This window comes from Dama dama, chromosome 9, assembly GCF_033118175.1.
Source record: "Dama dama isolate Ldn47 chromosome 9, ASM3311817v1, whole genome shotgun sequence".
Taxonomy (NCBI): Eukaryota; Metazoa; Chordata; class Mammalia; order Artiodactyla; family Cervidae; genus Dama; species Dama dama.
In genome coordinates, this window is record NC_083689.1 from 62,918,741 (window position 1) to 62,938,580 (window position 19,840).

Sequence of the window (19,840 nt, forward strand, 5' to 3'; positions counted from 1 at the left end):
CTTCATCTAAAAAATGGGCTTGATCATCAGACCAATCTCAGCTTGGCAGGGCCCTATAAAACACTGCAAAGCAATGTAAGTGCTTTGCACTTACAAAGTGAGGAAACTAGATCCTGTTCAGGCACTGCTGGCTGTATGGCCCTGGAGAAGTTGTTTAACCTCTCTGAGCCTTAGCTGCATCTTCATGTAATGGAGATAATAAAATACATGGTATGAGATTTAAATAAGACAATAGGTATGAAAGGAATTAGCACAGCTGGAAATAACTCTTCAATACACATGAGCTCGTATTATTATGCCCAAGTGATTGGCAAGCTGCAAAGATGGACAGTACTACTACTGTAGAGAAGTCAGTCTTTGGCTCTAAGGCAAACCAAGTCCCAAGATACTGCTTTGGGACAGAGAGACACTAATGACATCATGGTCTTGGTATGCTTCAGTCTTTTTAAAGGACTCTGTGCTCCAGGCTTTTGCAACTCCGTGTGGTCTCAGACCAGCAGCATCAGTTTTAGCTGGGAGCTTGTCAGCAATGCAGAATCTCAGGCCCCACACCAGACCTCCTGAGTCAGAATCTGCATTTTAACAGAATCCCCTGGTAATTCCTATATACACTCAAGTCTGAGAAACACTGGTGTAGCATGGGGGAAAGAACAGCAACATGAGTTTTTGGCCAGGGGTGGGAAGGGTTAATGTTTAGTTTGGCTCCTGTCAAGTCACCGGAAACAGAAGGTTCCAGAGATTGAAGTGTATAGACTGATGGGACAGGAAGGCTTCCTTCCTGCCTTGTGTCCTGGCCGGCCAGAGCTCCTGCCCGGGACCTGCGCTGACCCTCGAGCTCAGTGAGGAAGGACCCTGCGCCTGCAGAGCAGAGGGCAGGCTGGGACAAAGAGAGGGTCAGCGCCTCTGCTCAGACTACCTGCGAGTTCAGTCCTCAGGTCAAGCCCCGATGAGGTCTGAGGAGGAGCAGCAGGGAGCAGGGAGGCCGGAAAGACGTCACAGTTAACTGAGAAGGGCTCCCCCAAGGGAGGCTGGTGGCCAGCGCCGGGACAGCTGTGTGAGGGCCTCTGAGGTCTCCGTGCTGCCCTGGGCCCTGTCCTCCGGCCCCTGCTTCCCCGGGTCCTGCAGGGTGGGGGTGGGACCCAGGCCCTGGACGCAGCTGTGACTGTGCTCCACGGGCTTCCCCCTCAGTGCTGGAGCAGCTCCTACCCGAGCTCGCAGGGCTGCTCAGCCTCCTGGACCACGAGTACCTCAGCGACACCACTCTGGAGAAGAAGATGGCCGTGGCCTCCATCCTGCAGAACCTGCAGCCCCTCCCAGGTCAGCCGTCAGCATGCTGCCCAGAGCTTCTCGAGAACCCTCAGTAACTCCCTAGGGCCTGCTGGCAGGAGGAGGCCTAAACCTCACAGCATGGCGATTAAGCTCTCTTCATGGTCTAACCAGTGTCCCCATCCACTCCAAGCTCTGTCCACCACAGCCCTGGCTGTGCTCCTTGTCTTCCTCCACCCCTAGCCCTCTGCAAACTCACACAACACACATGCCACACACACTCATGTACACACCACCTACCACACTCACACACACACAACACGCTCTCACATAGACTTCACACAGCAAGAAACACATCTCACACACAACATACCCCACATGTTTCATCACACGCAACACACTCACTTATCACATACACACAGCATATATGCACAACACTCACGCACACTCTGACAGATACATCACATACACATCACACTCTCCTGCACTCAGCTGCACGCTCACACACTCCCCCTTGGCTTCATGGGTTGTATACCTGCCCCTCCATCTCCACTCAGGCCCTCTCTCTCTCTCCCCACAACCTCTCTGCCTCACTGTGTGCTCAGCAGCAAAGCTTCCTCCTCTGCTCCAGCCTTTCCCCAACCTCAAGTGAGCCCACGAGACGGTATGTGTAAATCAAGAGCTCAGGAAGCTCTAAAGGGGCTGTGTCCTGTCCCACGGGGTTGGAGGGGTCTGAGTGACTTGGGGGGTGGTCACCACTGTGTGAGACTGAGCCTCACTTCGCAGGGACAATGTCCTCGGCCACCCTCACAGGACTGCTGGGGAATGAAAGGGGCAGTGGTTTGCCAACTGGCCCCCAGCTGTCCCCAGAGCAGCGCCTCTACTTTGTCCTCTATACTGGGCTCTGTTATTGATATCCTCAATAACAACGGAAGAAAGGAAACAAAGTTTGAAAGCTTTGGATATAACCTAGGATATGCACATGCTTTGCAACCTGAGCGCTGTGTCCTGTGCGGGACAGAAGTCTGAGTGGGCGGGGGGGACTAGCCGTCCTCAGCAACAGCAGCCCTGGGCCCCCTCCCTCCTCACAGCCAAAGAAGTCTCCTACCTGTACGTGAACACAGCGGATCTCCACTCTGGGCCAAGCTTCGTGGAGTCCCTCTTTGAAGAATTTGGTAAGCTACTCTCTCCTGACCTCAGCTGGAATCTGTCCTTCCCCAACATGCATGTCTACCACCTCGGTCTCTAGAAGGGTCCCCTGTATATGGGTCATCATTACAAAATTGAGTCACCTGAGAAAAGTCCCTTTGCCTCTCTGGGCCCTGCCAGGTCTAAAAGTCTAGTCAAAATCCATAGTTACAGGAAATCATCCCCGAGATTTGAGGAAGGGTAGGGATGAACACACAGGCCGAAGAAGGCTGGCAATAGGGTGTTGTCTCGTCTGCTGCTAACATCCGTCTTAGTAGCAGCTGCCTGGTCTCTGAGTTGAGTGGTCCGGCAGTTCGGCAGAAAGTAGAGCTGGGAGGGACTAGCAGAGGCACCTAGAGTATGGGAGCAGCCGAGCCAGGCCACGTGCAGGGTGTGTGCGATCCGTGATCTATCCCGACGAGAACGGCACTATACAACACAGGGAGAAAGCTGTGGGTCAGATGAGAGGATTCACGGACTGACGGACTTTGGGAAAACACCGTGCCTTCATTAAATAACCCTGAAAACGTCCAAAGCACTGTACCAAATTGAATTATCCCATTTGATTCCCTGATAACACTGGGATTATTGTGACCACTTTATGGATAAGAGGGATGAAGTCACTTGCCCCGGATTACTAATGGAGGAGGTGGTTGGGCTTCTTGACCCCAAATCTAGTCCTCTTCTCACTCCGCCATGCTCATCCTCCACTTACTCTGTCCTAATGGCCTGACTCCCTGTAGACTGTGACCTGAGTGGCCTTCAAGACATGCCAGAGGAGGAGGCGGAGTCCTGCAAAGGAGCCAGTCCTGAGCCAGCCAAGAGTCCATCTCTGAGACACGTGAGTTCTTACACTCTCTGGCCCTTTTTTCCTCTGGAGGAGGTAGGGAAACTCTCAACTCTAATGTTGGGGATCCTCTTGACCATGAGAGATCTACTCTTTCTTCAGTGTGGTGGTTAAGGGCAGAAACAGCACTATGAGAACATTTCAGTGATTCATGATGACATGCTCACTGTGCCAGTGCTGAGCAGCGATAATGTGGTAAACTGACCTGTCCCTTCAGGTCCAAAGGACATGCCCACCCCAACTTCTGATTTTAGGAGCACAGAAGGAGTGATGGGGAAAGCTCTGGATCACAAGATGGGTGGCCTCTGCCTTCCTCCCTTCTGCTTTGTGGCAGATCACTTCCCATCTCTGAGCCTGAGTTTTCACCTATAAAAATGAAGGTCTGGATCACAGACCAAAAATGAAGTTCCCAGCCTTTGGGGCCATGGAATTAGGGCAGGGGGCCCAAATCACATCAAACATTGTCTGTTGACTGCATCATTCACTATCGTCACCACCGTAAATGGTACCAGTTGTTGACCACTCATCATGTCCTTTCACATTCAGAGACTGCATCCTGTCTTCTATGAGGCTCCTGTTCCCCTCGCCCCCAGGCTCCTCCCTGTCACTCTGCCTGCTCCCCATGCTCTCCTGGTCTTTTGGGTTTCACACATCTCCTCTGTCCTCTTTCAGACAGCTGACCTGCCTCCACCGCTCCCCAACAGGCCTCCACCTGAGGACTACTATGAGGAGGCCCTTCCCCTGGGACCTGGCAAGTCCCCTGAGTATATCAGCTCCCACAGTAAGTTCTGGTCCCTGAGGGTTGGGGGTGAGGGGGAGAAGGCTCCTGTCCTGAAGCTCCTGTGTATCCTGCTGGGGCTGGAGCTCCAAGCCTGGCACCATTCAGCCACGCCCACCTACTGGGGAGGAGCGTGGGAGACCCTGGCCTCTCCAGTGACAGCCTGGGTGGGCGGGCCAGTAGGCATGGCTTGGGGGTCAGGGGCTGGGGTTCCAGACCCAGTTCTATGTGACCTGGAACAACCCCCTTCCCCTCTCTGGGCTTCTGTTCCTCTACCCCTGAAATAAGAAAGAGGGGTTAGATACACACATATCAAGGCACTAGGGCGGAAGTTCACGTGAGTGCTATGGCCTGGGTATAGGGATTTACCATTACACACAAGAAACTCTATTATGGTTTTTGGGTGATGCACCATGTATAGTTGAACCTGGATAAGATATCTGTGTCCCAACATCCTATCATTTGGCAGCACAAAGGAATATTCTTCAGCCATCAAAAAATACATGAGACAGGTCTGTCTGTGCTGATCAGAAATGAATCCCAGGATACATAATGAAAAAAAAAAATCAGAATACTGCATATAACATGATCCCATTCGCTTTTAAATAGGGTACTCACACATGCATTTAATAGTTTTTCTAGGACATGCAAGAAATTCTTGACAGTATTTTCCTATAAGAAATGAATGAGCAGAAATCTGGGGGAAAGGGAACATATTTTCCCATTCATACTCTTTTGTACTGATTGGGCTTTTCATCATGTTGTAGTAAAATACACATGACATAGAACTGACCACTCCAACTGTTTGCAAGTGTCTAATCACTGGCATTTAATGCATTGACAGTATTGCACAGCCATCACCACTATCAAGTTCCCAAACACCTTCATCAGTCCAGAAGGAAACCCCATGCCCAGTAAGCAGTCACTTCCTGTTCCCCTCTCCATCAGTCTTCTTTGTCTCTATAATTTGCCTTATCTGAGTATTTCATTTAAACAGAATCATACAATATGTGGCCTTTTATGTCTGGGTTATTTCATTCAGCATAGTGTTTTTGAAGTTCATTCATGTCATTGCATGTATCAGTATTTCCATTTTATAGACAAATAATACTCTATTGTATGAATATACCATATTTCGTTTATCCATCTGTCAGTTGATGGACATTTGGGTTTTTTCCATCTTTGGGCTATTATGATATATTATTCTTATGATTAATAAACTAGTTCAAACAAAACTAGTGAAATGGTAGACTCGGACCAGGTGATCCATGGTCCTCTTCAGTCTTGGGACCTATGTCACTGCCAGCAGCTGTTTATATGAAGCAGGTGACTTTATTTTATCCACTTGAGGACAGAGGAGGAGGGGATGAAGTGCTGCTAGACCCTGAATCCCAGGACAAGCCCTCAGCTGGATGAGGCTCTTTCCCCTCCCCAAAGAGCTCAGATGGGGCAGAGAAGCTGCCTCCTGGAGCAGCGGGGGTCCTGGGGTGGGAGGGAAGGGAGTGCCCCAGGAAAGCCCAGGGCCCTTGTCCAGGAAGAGGGCGCCAAGCCCGACAGGAAGTATCCTTCCTCTCGCACACACTGTCCAGCCTGCCAGGTGTCCGAGTGCTTTCGGTGCTCCCTCCCTCTTCCCCCTTGCACCTCCCCCTTTTCCACCCTCACTTGTGGCCTGAGTACCCCAGTCCACCTCACAGGGATGTCTCTAGCATCTGAGACCTCAGGATGTCTGCTGGGAAAAGCAGGCTGTGAGCCTCACTTGAGAGATATAACTGGGCACCCCAGTCACTGGGAATTTGAGTGCTGCCATCCTCAGGATAACAGACGGTCAGCAGGGCTGAGAGCCCAGAGCGGTGCTCTGAGGGACAGCGTGGTGTGAGAGCAAGTTGGTCTGAAAGAAGGAAGGCTTCCTGGAGGAGGGGATGGACACCTGTCCCCTGAGCTGACAACTTCATTTCTGATCCAGGCTCTATCACTAGAAAAGTATGTGGCCTCAGTTTCTTCATCTGTGAAGTGTGGGTCTGATACCTCTCTCCTTGCATTGCAGAAATCAAGATATAATAGTTATAATGATGTCTAGCGTTTGTCTAAGATGTTTCATGTGCCAGGCTTTATACTGAGAGTTCATATGCATTATATCACTAATCCAAGGTAGGAACTGTTCATGTCAATTTTATAGGTAAAGAATCTGAAATGCAGAGAAACTGTGTTTTCTTTCCAAGGTCACTCAGTAAATAATGAAGATAGATTTGAACTCAGATCTGATTAACCCCAAAGCACACACCCTTAACCCACTGAGCTTCAAAGTATGCTCCAGAGACCATCCATATCACAATAATCTTAATTGTTAAAAAAAATCTGATTCCTTGGAATTCCATACATTTTCTATTTTTACATATGTTTAGAACCATCCAGTTAAATAGGTTTTTTTCCATAGTGCAGATTCCTCAGTTCAGCCCACACCAATGAATCAGAATCTCTGGAGACATAGTTCAGGGATCTAAATATTTTTTTTCCTTTTTATTTAATTGGAGGATAATTGTTTTACAGTATTATGTTGATTTCTGCCATATATCAACATGAATCAGCCATAGGCATCTGCATTTTTTAAAAGACCCCAAATGAATGTAAGTTGGTGCAGCCATTAAGGGAAAAATATGGAGGCTCCTCAAAAAACTAAAAATAAAAGTTACCGTATGATCTAGCAACCCCACTCCTGGGCATACACCTGGAGAAAACTCTAATTCAAAAAGATACATGGGGCTTCCCTGGTGGTCTAGAGGTTAAGAATTCACCTGCCAATGAAGAGGACATGGGTTCGAGCCCTGATCATGGAAGATGCCACATGCCATAGGGCAACTAAGCCTGTGTGCCATAGCTACAGAGCCCATATGCCCTAGAACCTGTGTCCGGCAACAGGAGATGCCACTGCAGTGAGAAGCCTGCCCACTGCAACAAGAGAAAGCCCTAGGGCAACAACGAAAACCCAGCACAGCCAAACATAAATAAATTTTTTGAAAAAAGAAAAGATACATGTAACCCTGATGTTCATAGCAGTGTTATTTACAACAGCCAAGACATGGAAGTAACCTAAACATACATCAACAGATGAATGGATAAAGATATTTTATACACACACACACACACACACACACACACACATACACACAGGAATGTTACTCAGCCATAAGAAAAAAGAATGAAATAATGCCACTTGCAGCAGCATGCACAGACCTAGAGATTTTCATACTAAGTGAAGTAAATCAGAGAAAGACAAATACCTGAAGATATTACTTATATGTGGAATCTAAAGTATGATACAAATGAACTTATTTACAATACAGATACAGGCTCAGACATAGAAAATAAACCTATGGTTACCAAAGGGGAAAGGAGGGGATAAACTAGGAGTTTGGGGTTTAATAGATCAAGCTAGTAAATACAAAACAGATAACCAGCAAGATCCTACGTATAGCACAGGGAAATATATTCAGTATCTTACAGTAATAATGGAAAAGAAAAATAAAAGACCCTTGGTAATTGTGATATAAAATACAATTTGGGTTACCTCCATTCCTATACTATACTGACTCCAAAGAATGGGAAAAGTGCAAAAATTCAGCATTAGCAGCTATTGTATGTGTTGTGTATATTCACTATTGTATGTGTTATTATTTCCTCTAGTCCACTTCCTCCTCTGCAGGTTTGGAAGGAGAGGATGGGGTGGATGCATTAAGAAGTGAGCAGAGGGGCTGAGGTGGAGGAAGACAGACAAAGGCAGAGCAGAAAGGGGGTCTGGGCCCAGGTGCTGGGACACCACTCCCTGCAGCCCAGTGACTAGAACTGTGACCAAGATACACACCCACACATACCAGTGTTCTGGGGTCAGAGGAGAGAGGCTGACCATGCTCTGCCTGGGAAGGTCAGAGGAAAGATCTTCGAGCTGGGTATTGGAGGCTGAGTAGGAATTTTCTAGCTGTTGCTAAGAGGGCACAGAGAATAGCATGAACATAGGCCTGGAAGTGTGACAGGGCCCAGTAGGGCCATTCCTGGTGACAGGAGCACAGGCGGCAGGTGTGGCGCTAAGGCAGACGAGATACAGAGAGGAGGCCCCACACTCTGGCCAGGCAGTGACTAGCAGCTCCACTCCCTCTTCCCTGAGGAGGACACCGTGTCCAAGATCTTCGCCAGCCCTGGCACCTGGAGTCTGCCTGCATTTCTCCAAGTACTGCTCTTTCTGCCAACCCCACAGATGGCTGCAGCCCAGCCCACTCGCTTATGGATGGCTACTATGAGGATGCAGACAGCAGCTACCCCGCCACCAGGATGAATGGGGAGCTGAAGAATTCTTGTAAGTACTGGATGGACGTTCAGTCCAGTTCTGTCCTCAGGGAGAGCAAACCTTGACCTGACCTTGGCATGCCCATACCCACTGTCCCCCTCAACTCCCTGGGGTCACCACAGAGGCCTCAAAGTCCTTGTTGTCAGTGACTCTGGGGTTCAGTGGGAAGACTGCTGAGAGGAGTTAGGAGCCCCAGATCAAGCCCTTGCCCTGACTCTCAGTTACTGACGTAAAGCAAGTGATTTACTCTCCCTGAGTCTCCAGATTCCTCTATCAAACAGGGACTTGCTGGGAGCCAAGAAAATGACCTGAGACAATGGATGCAAAGATGATGGGTAAAGACAATAGCTGATGTTTACTGAGCCCTCAGTGAGTGCCAGACACTCAGCTAAACATTCTGCATTCGTTGCTGCTCAAAATAGCCTAGTGAGGTAGGTATTATAATTTATTATGACCATTTCATTGATGAGGAAACTGAAGCTCTGAGAGGTAAGTCACTGAGGTCACAAAGCAAGTGGTAAATAGGAAAGACACAGGGCCTATGTGGGAGCTTAGTCATTACCAAGATCACACCTCACACCCAACCCTTCACAGCCCTGGGGCCCCAGAGCAGGGATGTCTGCAAAAGAGTCAGAAGGCCCACCTCCCACCACCCTGGGTGACAGCAAAGGGACAGGTCCTTTCCTGTGGCTCCTGCAGACAATGACTCTGACGCCATGAGCAGCTCCTACGAGTCGTATGATGAGGAGGAGGAGGAAGGCAAAGGGCCACAGCCCACACACCAGTGGCCCTCAGAGGAGGCCTCCATGCACCTGGTGAGGGACTGCAGGATATGTGCCTTCCTGCTGCGGAAAAAGCGCTTCGGGCAGTGGGCCAAGCAGTTGACCGTCATCAAGGAGGACCAGCTCCTGGTGAGTGGCGGCAGAGGACAGGCTCTGGGCCTCACGTGGACTTGCATGTGTGTGCGTGTGTGTCTGCGCGCGCAGGCATGTCTGCCTCTGTCCCTCTGGGTTTGCCTTGCACACAGAGACTCAAAGGACGGTTCTTCTGAGAACAGAGCTCTCCTACCAGAGCAGAATTAAAAAAAAAAAAAATACAAAATCTGATAAAGACTTGACCAAGTTTTGTTTTCTCAAACTTGAATCTTTTTATCACTTTAAAACAATGTTTATCATTTTTCACTAAGTAAATGTATTTACTTAAAAAGCTAGGAAAAAAAAAAATGAAAAATGATTTTTTAAAAAAACCTACCTAATCCCATTGACCAAGAGCTAACCACTGTTAAGTTTTGATGCATAAACTTCCACCCTCATTTCCATACATCTGCCTTTTCTGAAACTGAACCCATGCAATACTTGTTACATAACTTGAAACATTTTTTTTAAATTTGTCGTGTCTCATCACTATCATTTCATAAAAGAAATATACCTTTAATTCCAAAGTATAAGGAAGGACATAATTTCTGGGAAAAAAATGACATCTCTTTACCTGTTAAGTCTTACTAAACATATATCCATTGAAACATAACCTTTTCTCACCTTGGAGCAATGAAAAGCTCATCCCAGGTCAGAATCAGGCCAAGAATCATGACATACTTCTTTCTACACATTATGCCTTCTTTTTCCTGACTTACTGCAATGGCTATGACCTACAGTGGAGATTCTCTGGTGGCTCAGTGGTAAAGAATCCACCTGCTAATACAGGAGATGCTCATTCAAACCCTGGGTCAGGAAGATCCCCTGAAGAAGGAAGTGGCAACCCACTCCGGTGTTGTTGCTTGGAGAATCCCATGGACAGAGGACCTGGCGGTCTACAGTCCATGGGGTCACAAAGAGTCGGACACAACTTAGTGACTGAACAACAACAACAAAGGACCTCTAGTATGATATAAATAGAAGTGGTGAGAGTAGGCATATTTGTCTCAATCCAGATCTCAAAGGAAAGTTCAGTAATTCACCATTAAGGCTGATATTTGTTTGTGGAGTTTTTGTGTAGGTATTCAATCCAGATCTCAAAGGGAAGTTCAATAATGCACCATTAAGGCTCATGTTTGCTTGTGGGGTTTTTTTGTAGGAATTCCTTATTATCACATTAAGCAAGTTTCCCTCTAAGAGTTTGCTAAGAGTTTATGTTACAAATGGATACAGAATTTTATCAAATATTTTTTCTGCTCCTATTGAAATATGTGGTTTTTCTCCTTTTTTCTGGTACTACAATAAATTACATGGTTAGTTTTTGAATGATAACCCACTCTTGCACTTAGAATAAATTTGGTCTCTGTGCAATATGGTTTTTATATGTGTCTGGATTCTATATGCTAATATTTTGTTTATAGTTTTTACAACTATGTTATGAGAGACATTAGCCTATGACTTTCCCTTTTTGTAATGTCATTGTCAGGTTCTGGTATCAAGGTAATGTTAGCCTCATAGTAAGAACTGGGAAGTGAGAATTATTATTGATAAACTGTTGACTTCCCAAGGCCAACCCTCTATCTCTGCTATAACTCTCTCCCACATTCTCGCCTTGTAGCCCATTAACAGCAGGGAGCTGGCTTCCTCCCAGGACAGCCTGTTTCTTCTCTGGTTCTTTAGACTAGAATGGTCTTCCTGGTATTGTGCTAAAACCTGCCTCTTCCTAAATAAGTAGCTGTGACCCTTGAGACCGCTCAAAAGCCCTTGAGATCTGGAGCTTTCCCAAAGATGCCCCTCCCAGGCTTCTTGTCTCTGTTGTGAGCAGTCTTCATGCAGTGCGCAGTCGGGATGGGTGGGGAGGTTTCTTTGGGGCAGGTTGAGTTTCAGTCTCCTCCCTCCACTCTCCACTCCAGGAGGCCCTAACCCCTTCTCTTCCTGTCCAGTGTTACAAAAGCTCCAAGGACCGGCAGCCGCATCTGAGGCTAGCGCTGGATGTCTGCAATGTCATTTATGTGCCCAAGGACAGCCGGCACAAGAGGCACGAGCTGCGCTTCTCCCAGGGGGCTACTGAAGTCCTGGTGCTGGCACTGCAGAGCCGGGAGCAGGCCGAGGAGTGGCTGAAGGTACAGGGGGGCCTGTGCCCTTCACCCACCCTCCTCCCTCCTCCCTTCCTTCCTCTCTTCCCCAGACCCAGCCCTCAGTGGGGTGGGCGCCTGTCACTGGAAGAACAGGCCTGGCTCAGAGGGTCAGTGCCTTCCACATGGCTAGGGTTTTATGTGGAAATGGGCCTCGGATACCTCCAGGAGACAGACCTCAGCCTAGAGACCTATGTTCCTCTAGCTATTTGAATCCCCTAACATGCCTACCTGCACTGTACATCTCCAGGAACAGAGAGCTTAAGACCTCCTACAAAAGAAGCTGATTTTATCATTAGACAGGCTAATCCTTTTTTTTTTAATAAAGGAGAAATTCTTTATCTTAGGTGAAATGTGCATACTTATAAGATCCACTTATGACCCAGTTCCTGCATCTTACACAACAATTAGAGTTACCATGTACTGAGCACTTACTTGGCGCCATGCATTGTGGTAAGAGCTTTACACACATGACTTCATTTACTATTCACCCTGGGACTAATATTGTTCCCATTTTAGAGATGAGGAAGCTGAGGCACAAGAGCTTCTGTGACTCACCCAAGGTCAACCACCAGTGGTTCAGACCAGAAATGGAAGTGAATCCAATTCCAAGGAAAATCTAAGGAAATCTAGTCCAAAGGTGACAGGGTGGCATAGTGATGACGAGGGAAGACTTCGGTGCTATACAGACCTTAAGTTCAATTCCTGGTCCTAAGCAGCATTTACTGATATGTGATCTTCTGCAAAGGACTTCATGTTCCTGTGCCTCAGATTCTTCCTCTATAAGATGGTTCTTGTAAGCATTCTAGAGAGTACCTGACATAGAGCCTGCCAGGCAGTAAGTCTTCAGTAACTGTCAGCAACTACTGTGCAGTGATGGTGAAGCCCTCACCCCCAGGCGGCCCTTACAGCAGATCTCTCCTCCTCTGATCTTCCTGCTGGAACAGAGGAACCAAACCACTCCTTCCCTCCCTCCCATCCTCTCTTCCTTCCTGCGATAACCAGCTCTCCCACTGGGATGTTTACTGTTTCTCATTACTGCCTTTGTCTCAGGAGGGGAAGGAAGAGAGACAACCTGCCTGCTGGGGTGGGGGTGGGGGGAGCGCTCTGTCCTTAAGGGACTGTGGTTGGGTAAGAAAAAGCCCTAAACACGGAGTTAAAGACGCCTGCCCTGGTACCTCAATTAGCGCAAACAGCAGAGCAGGCAGCCATGGCTTCACCTCTCAGAGTCTCATTATTCTCATTTGTAATTTGGGGACCAAAGTACCCCACCCCACAAGGCTGCTGTGGGGATATACAAGGGGATAATCCAGGCAAAGCCACCTGACAGATGAGCAGCAGTGGTCTGTTGCTATTTAATAATCAGGATGCTTGTGCTGCATGACCTCAGGTGAGTGCCTTGGGGTCTCAGTTCCCACATCTTTGAAATGGAGAGAATAATCCTGGCTATTCTGCAGGTTGTTGTAAAGTTCCAACATGTCACAGAAGTGAGTCCCTCATGCCTGTGGCATGCCAATGCACATAGCCCTTCACAGCCATCATCTCACTGGTCCTCACACCCCCAAGGAGGTAGCAGAGAACTAGTAGCATCCCTGTGTTACAGATGGGGAAATGAAATCCCAGAGCAGGGATATGGCTTTTCCAAAGCCATGCAACTAATTAGTAATGGTGCCAGGTCTAGAAGCAAGCCTCTAGGCTCCCAGCTCCTTATGTTTTCAATTCAAGGGACAGACACAGGAAAAAGCCTGTTCAGATCCTGGCGTGTCCCACACATGGGGCAGGAGGCCAAGTCAACCTGTCCCTCACCCAGTGATCCCAACCGCTCTGATGGACCTCATTCTTGTTCTGTCTCCACAGCGTCTCTGCCTACCTGCTCACAGTATGTGTCCTCTCCACAGGTCATCCGAGAGGTCAGCAAGCCCGTCGGGGGCACTGAGGGGGCAGATGTGCCCAGATCCCCAGTCCTCCTGTGCAAGGTGGACCTGGACAAGGTACCTCTGTCTTCACAGGGTCCCTTTGAGAGAGACAGTGGGAACTCAGCACAGGCTCTGTCCCAAGGGATACGCAGGCTGGTGGTAAAGCCAGACATCAACAGCAGGCACTTAATAAACGTCTACTGAATTCATGAATGCCCATGTCCAAGGTGTAACACAAGTCAGAGGAGGGAGTGACCATCCTGCCAGGACAGGAAGAGGTCACGTTTGAACCAAGCCATGAACACCAAATTGGAATCAGTCAGTCAGACTAGGAGTGTCCACTGGGACATAAGTGAAGCAGTTGTTTCATTCCATCAGGCCATTGGCAAATACATGCTAAAGCCTATGTTTCACCAGGTGCTGTGGGTGATCATGGGACTCAGCCCCAAATCCTAAGGGAGGGTTAAGACCCCCACATAAGGGTCTCGCATGACATAATAAAGGCTAGCATTATAGAAAATGTGACTGTGGCCAGCACTGTTCTAAATGCTTTATGTTACCTAACTTAATTTCTATAATTCTTTGATGAACTGCATTTTCAGAAAAGGAAGCCATTGCACAAAGTCTGCCCAAAGTCACACATAATAAGAACAGAGCTAGCTGATTACACCCAGCCAGCCGACCTATGGCTGAGTGTACAGTGGGAGGGTAGCTAAAATGTTTAGGTGGTGTTTCTGGAGAAGAGTGGGAGTGAGAACATGGTATTGGTGGCTCTCTCTCTCCATAGACTCCTGTGATTGAGCTGTCATCATCATTAAATCAACTCCAAAGTGCACACGGTGTTTCTTTATATTTGCTGTCTTGATGAAAAACTTAACATCTGTACATCATCATAGAACAAATAGGAACCATAACTCTGTTTCACAATTTACAGAGGTGATTCTTTATACTTGACAGTTCTGTCCCAGTTCTGACAGTTGCCATTTTTCCAACCTTTGGAAACTTGGAGGAGTACACAGACTCTCTCATCTCCCCTGCCTTCTAGCACTGACAGGAGGGTAATTCAAGTGAGAAGCCTTGGAGAGATGAAAGGATTTTCCCACATCTCCACAGCTGAGGAGAGACATAATTTCTTCCAAGGTCCATCTTGACTATTCTACACCACTCCTTAATAGGAATGAATGAGTGACTGGTCCAGAGTTGGCATAATAAGGAAAAATACTGCTGGTTGACCACGAAGTTGTTACCATGGGGTGGGTGGGTGGGTGGGGTGTGTGTGTGTGTGTGTGTGTGTGTGTGGTATCTTTGCCATTCTCTCATCCAAGCTAGAATTGTAATGGACTCGTCTCTCATCACCATTCACATTTACTGATCACCAAGTCCTGTTACGACTATTTTGAAAATGCCAACTTATCTCTTTTTCCCCATCCTCATTGGTGCTATTCACCCTCCTATCAAGTCTCATATTGCCCAGGATGACATTCTTACTGCCCCTTTTGCTTCCAGTCTTGCCCCCTTCTTGTCCATCTCCCATGATGCAGGTGGGGGGGACTTAGAAAACCAACTTCACTAGTGTTCCACTTAAATACCTTCTTACCTCCCCGTCACCTACCAAATATGGTCCAAACTCCCAGGACATTAATTTCAGCCTATTATATTGAATTTCTGACTCCCCAAATAGACTGAATTCCTCATTTCCAAATAAATGAAAGACACAACCACCCTAAGTGATAGTTGTCCTCCTCATACCAGTATGACAGTTGCTCACAAGTATTTCTTTAGCTAATCCTCGTGTACAGGGGTCAAGGCGGGGCTGAACCAAGAAAGGGAGACTGAGTGTGCCCTCTGACAAGGGGCTGTCTGTGTTCCTCCCCAGAGGCTGTCCCAAGAGAAGCAGACCTCGGATTCTGACAGCCTAGGCATGGGTGACAGCTGTTCCACTCTTGGCCGTGAACACGGTAGGAGCCTCTGCGGGCTCAGAGGGAGAATGCTAGAGCTGGGAGGGGCCTTGCCATGAGCACGCACAGTGCAGATCAGGTCCTGACCATTCTGGAGACCTGGCTGATGTGAGCTGGCCTATCCATACTGGGCCAGGCCCTGTGTGCAGGTTCAAAGGCTGGAGGGAAGGCTAGGGGCTGGTGGATCTAGAACTTGGGGCTCCCTCCCCTCACCTAACCCATCTCCATGTCAACAGGCAAAGGGAAGAAGAGCAGCCTGTCAGAGCTGAAGGGTTCCATGAGCAGGGCTGCAGGCCGCAAGATCACCCGTATCATCAGCTTCTCTAAGAAGAAGGCACTGGCTGATGACCTGCAGACGTCCTCTACCGAGGAGGTTCCATGCTGTGGTGGGTACCATGCATGCAGAGAATTCAGACCCTGTTGATGAGGGATCCTGGGGCCAAGCCAGAAGACCCTCCAGGCCTAATCTACCTCATTCCTAAGGCAGAGGATAGAATCCTCCTACTCGATGGCTAACCTCCAGTCCATCAATAATTCATGCCCATCCACCACTTCTCCCCGATGAGGCCCTGACACCTAACAGAAGGAAAAGTTAACCAGCTGTCCTATTTCTATGCTCCCTATGACATTAGTGCCAATCACTGCCCATCTCTGGGCCTCACTTTCCTCTACTATGACAAGAGGAGAGTATCTTAACTTCCCACTATATAATATAATATACCAAGTGTTTAAGTTATGGTCTGGTATTACAAGGATATTTCTTGAATAAAAATATTTAAGGATTTTTCATTGTAAATGCATAAAATGAGAACTAAAAGTAGTCTGAAAGAAAAGAAACACTGTTCATCTAAACGCATTGTTCCATGTATTGGAATCCAATAAAAAATCATGTGTTTTAGGTAAATGGTAATATTCTGATAACTTGGAAAGAACATTATAAAAGCACATGGATATAAAGAAATATTTTCTAAGTGGATGAGGATGCTGTTATGGTAAAAAATAAATTAAAATCTAAAACATGAAGAGGGAATTCTAAATTCATCAACCATCAGCCTGCCCCTCACTTGTTTCTAATTCATCTTGGCTACATGTTTTTGTTCCACATGCTGCCACCAGGTGTCAGCATCAGCCATTGTTTTCTGTCCTCTGCAATTAGTTTTTGCTATTTTAGAAGGAAAGGCAGAAGGAAGAGTTGTGTCTTTCATTCATTATATACAGTAGTTCTGTCCCTTTCATCAAGGTTGGAATGGTCTGAAGGCTGTGCAGGTAATGTACAAATATGATTATCAATCCCCTCTTCACAGATAACAAACTGAAACCTGAGGTCACAGACCTGGAATGAGCTGACTCAGGACCCAGAAGGCCTTTCTCTCCAGCTAGAGTACAAGAGTTACCCAGGCCCTCTGTCCCCGCACCCTGACTTGTATCCCCCAGGGCTATCAGGAGGTCATATCACTGGTCTCTGCCTCCCAGGTTATCTGAATGTGCTGGTGAACCACGGATGGAAGGAACGCTGGTGCCGCCTGAAGTGTAACACCTTGTATTTCCACAAGGACCGCACAGACCTGCGGACCCACGTGAACGCCATTGCCCTCCGTGGTTGTGAGGTGGCCCCAGGCTTTGGGCCCAGACACCCATTTGCCTTCAGGATCCTACACAACCGGCAGGAAGTTGCCATCTTGGAGGTGAGAAGAGAAAATAGCTTAGGGGTGGGAGCTAAGAGGAGCTCTGGCCTGGAGGTTGGCTTTTGTCCAGGGGTCCTTATTGATATTACAGAGACTAAGGAAGAGGGAAAGTAAGCCAACTGCTGCCAAGTAGCCAGTTAAACTACAGAACACTCACTTAAATGTGAATTTCAGATAAACGACAACTAATTCTTTTTACTACAAGTATATCCCATATTTGGGACATACCTATACTAATAAACTATTGTTTATCTGAAATTCAAATTTAAGAGAACCGTGCATTTTTATTTGTTAAATCCGGCAACCCTAGACCCAAGGTTTGTTTACTCTGCCTTATAAATATAGTCCCAAGCCTCAAAGGCATCTAGTCTAACTCTGATCTAATTTTGGAAACCTCTCTAAAATTTACTTCCCACCAGTGACTGTTCATCTCAGATAAACCACTGCTCCTCCCACCAAGCAACTAAACTTTTACAAAGATTTTCTCCATAATGAGTTGAAATCTTAAAACTCTGTGTAGGCAGCGACTACACCTGTTCTGCATATTTTTGTTTTTCCAGAACCCAGCCTGATATCCGGCAATACTGGGCTGGACAGTATTGGGCTCTTAGTAAGGGACAGTAAGGACTCAATTAACATCTGTTGGACAAATGCCTGAATGACAATGTGATTTCATTTCACCCACTCGTACCACCCTGGTGCCTGGTACCCACCGGCACCAGGCCTCCTCTCTGGGGTCATACAGAATACACTGAATCTCTACATGTCAATCCCTCAGCTATTTAGACATTTAAAATATTAACTGGTAGAAAACTTAAACAACTATCCCCTATATTACAGATAAGGAAACCGAAGCCAGGGCAGTCACAGGCTTCATCCAAAGCTCCACAGAGGATTAATGGCCTCTTGGTCTTTTTCCTTCAAGTAAGACCCAGGCTCTAGGCATTGTTTTCTTTGCCCAGTACCCACTGCCTCTCTCAGTTATTAAATGTAAGGAAATATTGATTCCGTAAGTCACTTCTACTTTTGATAGCTTGAGATGGGTCTTTTACTTCTCTTCAGAAAGAGCTTTCCCTTTCTCTTCACAAACAGCTTTCTGGCAAAAACTGTGCTTTCTAAATTCAAGTTAGTTTTTGTGTGCTAACTAGATTTTATGATGATGCTCTTTAACATTTCTCTGAGAATATTTATCAAGTGCAGAAAAAATAAGAATAGGAGCATCTTGAATGATGTCATTAGTAATTTAAATATTTTTATTTACATTAACTTACATCCTACACAAATATATTTAAAATTCTGCATCTCATATGTTGTTATTAGATGCCCATCGGACACTTAGAAAAACTGGAAAAAAGATAAACATTACTAAATTTCAAAAAGTAGAATTCTTTTTTGTGTGATTCAGTTATATATACACATATATTATTTTTGAAATTATTTTCCATTATAGGTTATTACAAGATATTGACTGTAGCTCCGTACAGTAAATCTTCATTGCTTGTTGCATATATATTTTTTTAAAATAGAAATCTAGCATTCTATTCATACTAAGTCAAACAGGTGGAATCAAACTGTCATAAATTTTTTAGTTAGGCAAAAATTTGTAACTTTTCTAATACATATTTATAATACATATTATTTTATGATAATGTTCTTTAAATAAAAACATGTGTTTAGTTGACCAGCAACTTCTTAGAGATTTTCCTGTATACAATATTATATATAATTGGCATTTATGATACAAGAAAAAAATTGGGGTTATGTGATAAATAGCCTCCTCATTTAATAAAAAGAAAATATTAAAAAAGAATTCAGAGAAAACCTAAGTTTTGTTTTCATATCTAATTGGTCTGGAAGGCTCTGAGGATAATGAGTAAAGCTCTATGTTTTAGAGAGGTAGTTGGGGAGGGCTTCTCTGAGGAGGTAGCCCTAGAGCAGAGACCTGAATAGAGGTCTCTATTTTCTATCCAGAAAACTTAAAACTTGGGTTTCTGGATGAGTGCTCTAGTCTTGCTCCTCTTGGATCCCTAAGTATTGGGTCCAAACAGATACTATACACATGTTGGTTTGGCTGAAGTGAGTGGGTAGCTAGAGGCCCTCAATGTGCCAAAGTGAACTCAGCTTGTGCCTTCTCTCCCTCAGGCAAGCTGCTCAGAGGACATGGGCCGCTGGCTTGGGCTGCTGCTAGTGGAGATGGGATCCAAAGTCACTCCTGAAGCTTTGCACTATGACTATGTGGACGTGGAGACCCTAACCAGCATCGTCAGTGCAGGGCGCAACTCCTTCCTGTAAGGGCCAGTACCCCACAGCCCCTCAAAGCTGCCCACAACCTTTCCTATCTCAGCTCCCTCTCAGAGGTGGACTGGGAGGGAAGAGAGGATGGGTTGAGAAAGACTGCTTCCTTGGGAAGTCAGAGTGGGTGCCTTCCTCTTCCACCAGGAGGAGTGAGCTGGTTAAAGGAGGAGGCTCAGGGCTGGGGATGCTGTGGATGGAACGAGCCAGAAAGAAGAAGCTCTTTTCGACCATGGCCTGGGCTCTGCTCTCATGCCATAGAAACTTAGGGTCCCCATACCCTTGAGCCTCTGGGCAGGCACGAGGCTCGTCTGCAGAGTTTGCATTATATGTGCCAGCTTCGAGCTATGGCTCTATCATGACCAACAGCTGGGTTGGTTGCTTGCCAGCCTGGATCCTCTGTTTTCTCACGTACAGAATGGAGGCGATGAATAACCTGCTTCCTGGATTGTGAGAATCCCATGCATCCCGTCTATAAGCTCTAAACACATCAGTGGCACAGTGCTGCCTGGCCTGGCTACT

General features: G+C 46.7%; 1 protein-coding gene and 1 long non-coding RNA gene across 3 annotated transcripts in view; one reads left to right on the forward strand and one right to left on the reverse strand.

Moving 5' to 3' along the window:
* Positions 1–19,840, reverse strand: part of LOC133062536 (uncharacterized) — a 94,896-nt gene that overhangs the window by 61,561 nt on the left and 13,495 nt on the right. The gene's annotated exons all lie outside the window — the stretch shown is intronic.
* Positions 1–19,840, forward strand: part of AFAP1L1 (actin filament associated protein 1 like 1) — a 68,099-nt gene that overhangs the window by 30,022 nt on the left and 18,237 nt on the right. For both annotated transcript variants that reach the window (XM_061151683.1, XM_061151684.1), the window contains exons 2-13: positions 1,189–1,317; positions 2,358–2,441; positions 3,198–3,295; positions 3,974–4,082; positions 8,329–8,427; positions 9,118–9,329; positions 11,276–11,455; positions 13,366–13,458; positions 15,260–15,341; positions 15,578–15,727; positions 16,815–17,026; positions 19,169–19,314. In XM_061151683.1, the coding sequence (XP_061007666.1) occupies positions 1,189–1,317; positions 2,358–2,441; positions 3,198–3,295; positions 3,974–4,082; positions 8,329–8,427; positions 9,118–9,329; positions 11,276–11,455; positions 13,366–13,458; positions 15,260–15,341; positions 15,578–15,727; positions 16,815–17,026; positions 19,169–19,314 (1,594 nt within the window). The remainder of the gene's footprint in view (positions 1–1,188; positions 1,318–2,357; positions 2,442–3,197; positions 3,296–3,973; positions 4,083–8,328; positions 8,428–9,117; positions 9,330–11,275; positions 11,456–13,365; positions 13,459–15,259; positions 15,342–15,577; positions 15,728–16,814; positions 17,027–19,168; positions 19,315–19,840) is intronic.